Here is a 3,976-nt window from a genome sequence, read left to right as displayed (position 1 = left end):
CGGGGACACATATTCATGTAGAAAAGACATACAAAAGTGCATTTTGCATGATAGGTCCCCTTTAAAGAAACATCAGAGACCTCTCCAGGTATATCAGTGTGTGTACTGATCCTGAGTCAGCAGGAAGTACAGCATCAGAGACCTCTCCAGGTATATCAGTGTGTGTACTGACCCTGAGTCAGCAAGAAGTACGGCATCAGAGACCTCTCCAGGTATATCAGTGTGTGTGTACTGACCCTGAGTCAGCAAGAAGTACGGCATCAGAGACCTCTCCAGGTATATCAGTGTGTGTACTGACCCTGAGTCAGCAAGAAGTACGGCATCAGAGACCTCTCCAGGTATATCAGTGTGTGTACTGACCCTGAGTCAGCAGGAAGTACAGCATCAGAGACCTCTCCAGGTATATCAGTGTGTGTGTACTGACCCTGAGTCAGCAAGAAGTATAGCATCAGAGACCTCTCCAGGTATATCAGTGTGTGTGTGTACTGACCCTGAGTCAGCAAGAAGTACGGCATCAGAGACCTCTCCATGTATATCAGTGTGTGTACTGACCCTGAGTCAGCAAGAAGTACGGCATCAGAGACCTCTCCAGGTATATCAGTGTGTGTACTGACCCTGAGTCAGCAAGAAGTACGGCATCAGAGACCTCTCCAGGTATATCAGTGTGTGTACTGACCCTGAGTCAGCAAGAAGTACGGCATCAGAGACCTCTCCAGGTATATCAGTGTGTGTACTGACCCTGAGTCAGCAAGAAGTACGGCATCAGAGACCTCTTCAGGGACGGCTGTCTGAACTGCAGCCGGTCAGGAATCTCCCCGAGAAGAAGCTCCACCACGATCAGAAGCTTGTGTACCTGAACGCACCACACACTGTTATTACATCTAGAGCACCTGAACGCACCACACACTGTTATTACATCTACAGCACCTAAACGCACCACGGCCTGTTATTACATCTAGAGCACCTGAACGCACCACGGCCTGTTATTACATCTGGAGCACCTGAACGCACCACAGCCTGTTATTACATCTAGAGCACCTGAACGCACCACAGCCTGTTATTACATCTGGAGCACCTGAACGCACCACAGCCTGTTATTACATCTAGAGCACCTGAACGCACCACAGCCTGTTATTACATCTAGAGCACCTGAACGCACCACAGCCTGTTATTACATCTAGAGCACCTGAACGCAACATAGCTATTATTACATCTAGAGCACCTGAACGCCTCACAGCCTGTTATTACATCTAGAGCACCTGAACGCCTCACAGCATCTAGAGCACCTGAACGCACCACACACTGTTATTACATCTAGAGCACCTGAACGCACCACAGCCTGTTATTACATCTAGAGCACCTGAACGCCTCGCAGCACCTAGAGCACCTGAACGCACCACACACTGTTATTACATCTAGAGCACCTGAACGCCTCGCAGCACCTAGAGCACCTGAACGCACCACAGCTGTTATTGCACCTGAACGCACCACACACTGTTATTACATCTAGAGCACCTGAACGCACCACACACTGTTATTACATCTAGAGCACCTGAACGCACCAAACACTGTTATTACATCTAGAGCACCTGAACGCCTCACAGCCTGTTATTACATCTAGAGCACCTGAACGCACCACAGCCTGTTATTACATCTAGAGCACCTGAACGCCTCACAGCCTGTTATTACATCTACAGCACCTGAACGCACCACAGCCTGTTATTACATCTGGAGCACCTGAACGCACCACAGCCTGTTATTACATCTAGAGCACCTGAACGCACCACAGCCTGTTATTACATCTAGAGCACCTGAACGCACCACAGCCTGTTATTACATCTACAGCACCTGAACGCACCACAGCCTGTTATTACATCTAGAGCACCTGAACGCCTCGCAGCCTGTTATTACATCTAGAGCACCTGAACGCACCACAGCCTGTTATTACATCTAGAGCACCTGAACGCCTCACAGCCTGTTATTACATCTACAGCACCTGAACGCACCACAGCCTGTTATTACATCTGGAGCACCTGAACGCACCACAGCCTGTTATTACATCTAGAGCACCTGAACGCCTCACAGCCTGTTATTACACCTAGAGCACCTGAACGCCTCACAGCCTGTTATTACATCTAGAGCACCTGAACGCCTCGCAGCCTGTTATTACACCTAGAGCACCTGAACGCCTCACAGCCTGTTATTACATCTAGAGCACCTGAACGCACCACAGCCTGTTATTACATCTAGAGCACCTGAACGCCTCGCAGCCTGTTATTACATCTAGAGCACCTGAACGCCTCACAGCCTGTTATTACATCTAGAGCACCTGAACGCACCACACACTGTTATTACATCTAGAGCACCTGAACGCCTCACAGCCTGTTATTACATCTAGAGAACCTGAACGCACCACAGCCTGTTATTACATCTAGAGCACCTGAACGCACCACGGCCTGTTATTACATCTGGAGCACCTGAACGCACCACAGCCTGTTATTACATCTAGAGCACCTGAACGCACCACAGCCTGTTATTACATCTGGAGCACCTGAACGCACCACAGCCTGTTATTACATCTAGAGCACCTGAACGCACCACAGCCTGTTATTACATCTACAGCACCTGAACGCACCACAGCCTGTTATTACATCTAGAGCACCTGAACGCCTCGCAGCCTGTTATTACATATAGAGCACCTGAACGCACCACAGCCTGTTATTACATCTAGAGCACCTGAACGCCTCACAGCCTGTTATTACATCTACAGCACCTGAACGCACCACAGCCTGTTATTACATCTGGAGCACCTGAACGCACCACAGCCTGTTATTACATCTAGAGCACCTGAACGCCTCGCAGCCTGTTATTACACCTAGAGCACCTGAACGCCTCACAGCCTGTTATTACATCTAGAGCACCTGAACGCCTCGCAGCCTGTTATTACACCTAGAGCACCTGAACGCCTCACAGCCTGTTATTACATCTAGAGCACCTGAACGCACCACAGCCTGTTATTACATCTAGAGCACCTGAACGCCTCGCAGCCTGTTATTACATCTAGAGCACCTGAACGCCTCACAGCCTGTTATTACATCTAGAGCACCTGAACACACCACAGCCTGTTATTACATCTAGAGCACCTGAACGCACCACAGCCTGTTATTACATGTAGAGCACCTGAACGCACCACACACTGTTATTACATCTAGAGCACCTGAACGCACCACAGCCTGTTATTACATCTAGAGCACCTGAACGCACCACAGCCTGTTATTACATCTAGAGCTCCTGAACGCACCAAACACTGTTATTACATCTAGAGCACCTGAACGCACCACTGTTATTACATCTAGAGCACCTGAACGCACCACACACTGTTATTACATCTAGAGCACCTGAACGCACCACAGCCTGTTATTACATCTAGAGCACCTGAACGCACCAAACACTGTTATTACATCTAGAGCACCTGAACGCCTCACAGCCTGTTATTACATCTAGAGCACCTGAACGCCTCACAGCATCTAGAGCACCTGAACGCACCACACACTGTTATTACATCTAGAGCACCTGAACGCACCACACACTGTTATTACATCTAGAGCACCTGAACGCCTCGCAGCACCTAGAGCACCTGAACGCAACATAGCTGTTATTACATCTAGAGCACCTGAACGCACCAAACACTGTTATTACATCGAGAGCACCTGAACGCCTCACAGCCTGTTATTACATCTACAGCACCTGAACGCCTCACAGCCTGTTATTACATCTAGAGCACCTGAACGCACCACAGCCTGTTATTACATCTAGAGCACCTGAACGCACCACAGCCTGTTATTACATCTGGAGCACCTGAACGCCTCGCAGCCTGTTATTACATCTAGAGCACCTGAACGCACCACAGCCTGTTATTACATCTGGAGCACCTGAACGCCTCACAGCCTGTTATTACATCTAGAGCACCTGAACG

The 3,976-nt window shown here is 49.0% G+C and overlaps 1 protein-coding gene across 1 annotated transcript in view; it reads right to left on the bottom strand.

Annotated features, from left to right (window-relative positions):
• Window positions 1-738: 738 nt before the first annotated feature.
• The window catches only part of psmd3 (proteasome 26S subunit, non-ATPase 3), a gene marked incomplete at its 3' end in the record, with an annotated part of 7,712 nt that continues 4,474 nt past the window's right edge, over window positions 739-3,976 (bottom strand). Inside the window, 1 exon segment of the mRNA XM_034140534.1 lies at window positions 739-853. Within this exon segment, the coding sequence (XP_033996425.1) occupies window positions 739-853 (115 nt within the window).

The sequence above is a fragment of the Trematomus bernacchii genome, unplaced genomic scaffold (assembly GCF_902827165.1).
Source record: "Trematomus bernacchii unplaced genomic scaffold, fTreBer1.1, whole genome shotgun sequence".
In the NCBI taxonomy this organism is placed as follows: domain Eukaryota; kingdom Metazoa; phylum Chordata; class Actinopteri; order Perciformes; family Nototheniidae; genus Trematomus; species Trematomus bernacchii.
The sequence above is the reverse complement of the archived record's forward strand: the minus strand, read 5'-3'. Positions and strand labels throughout refer to the sequence as shown.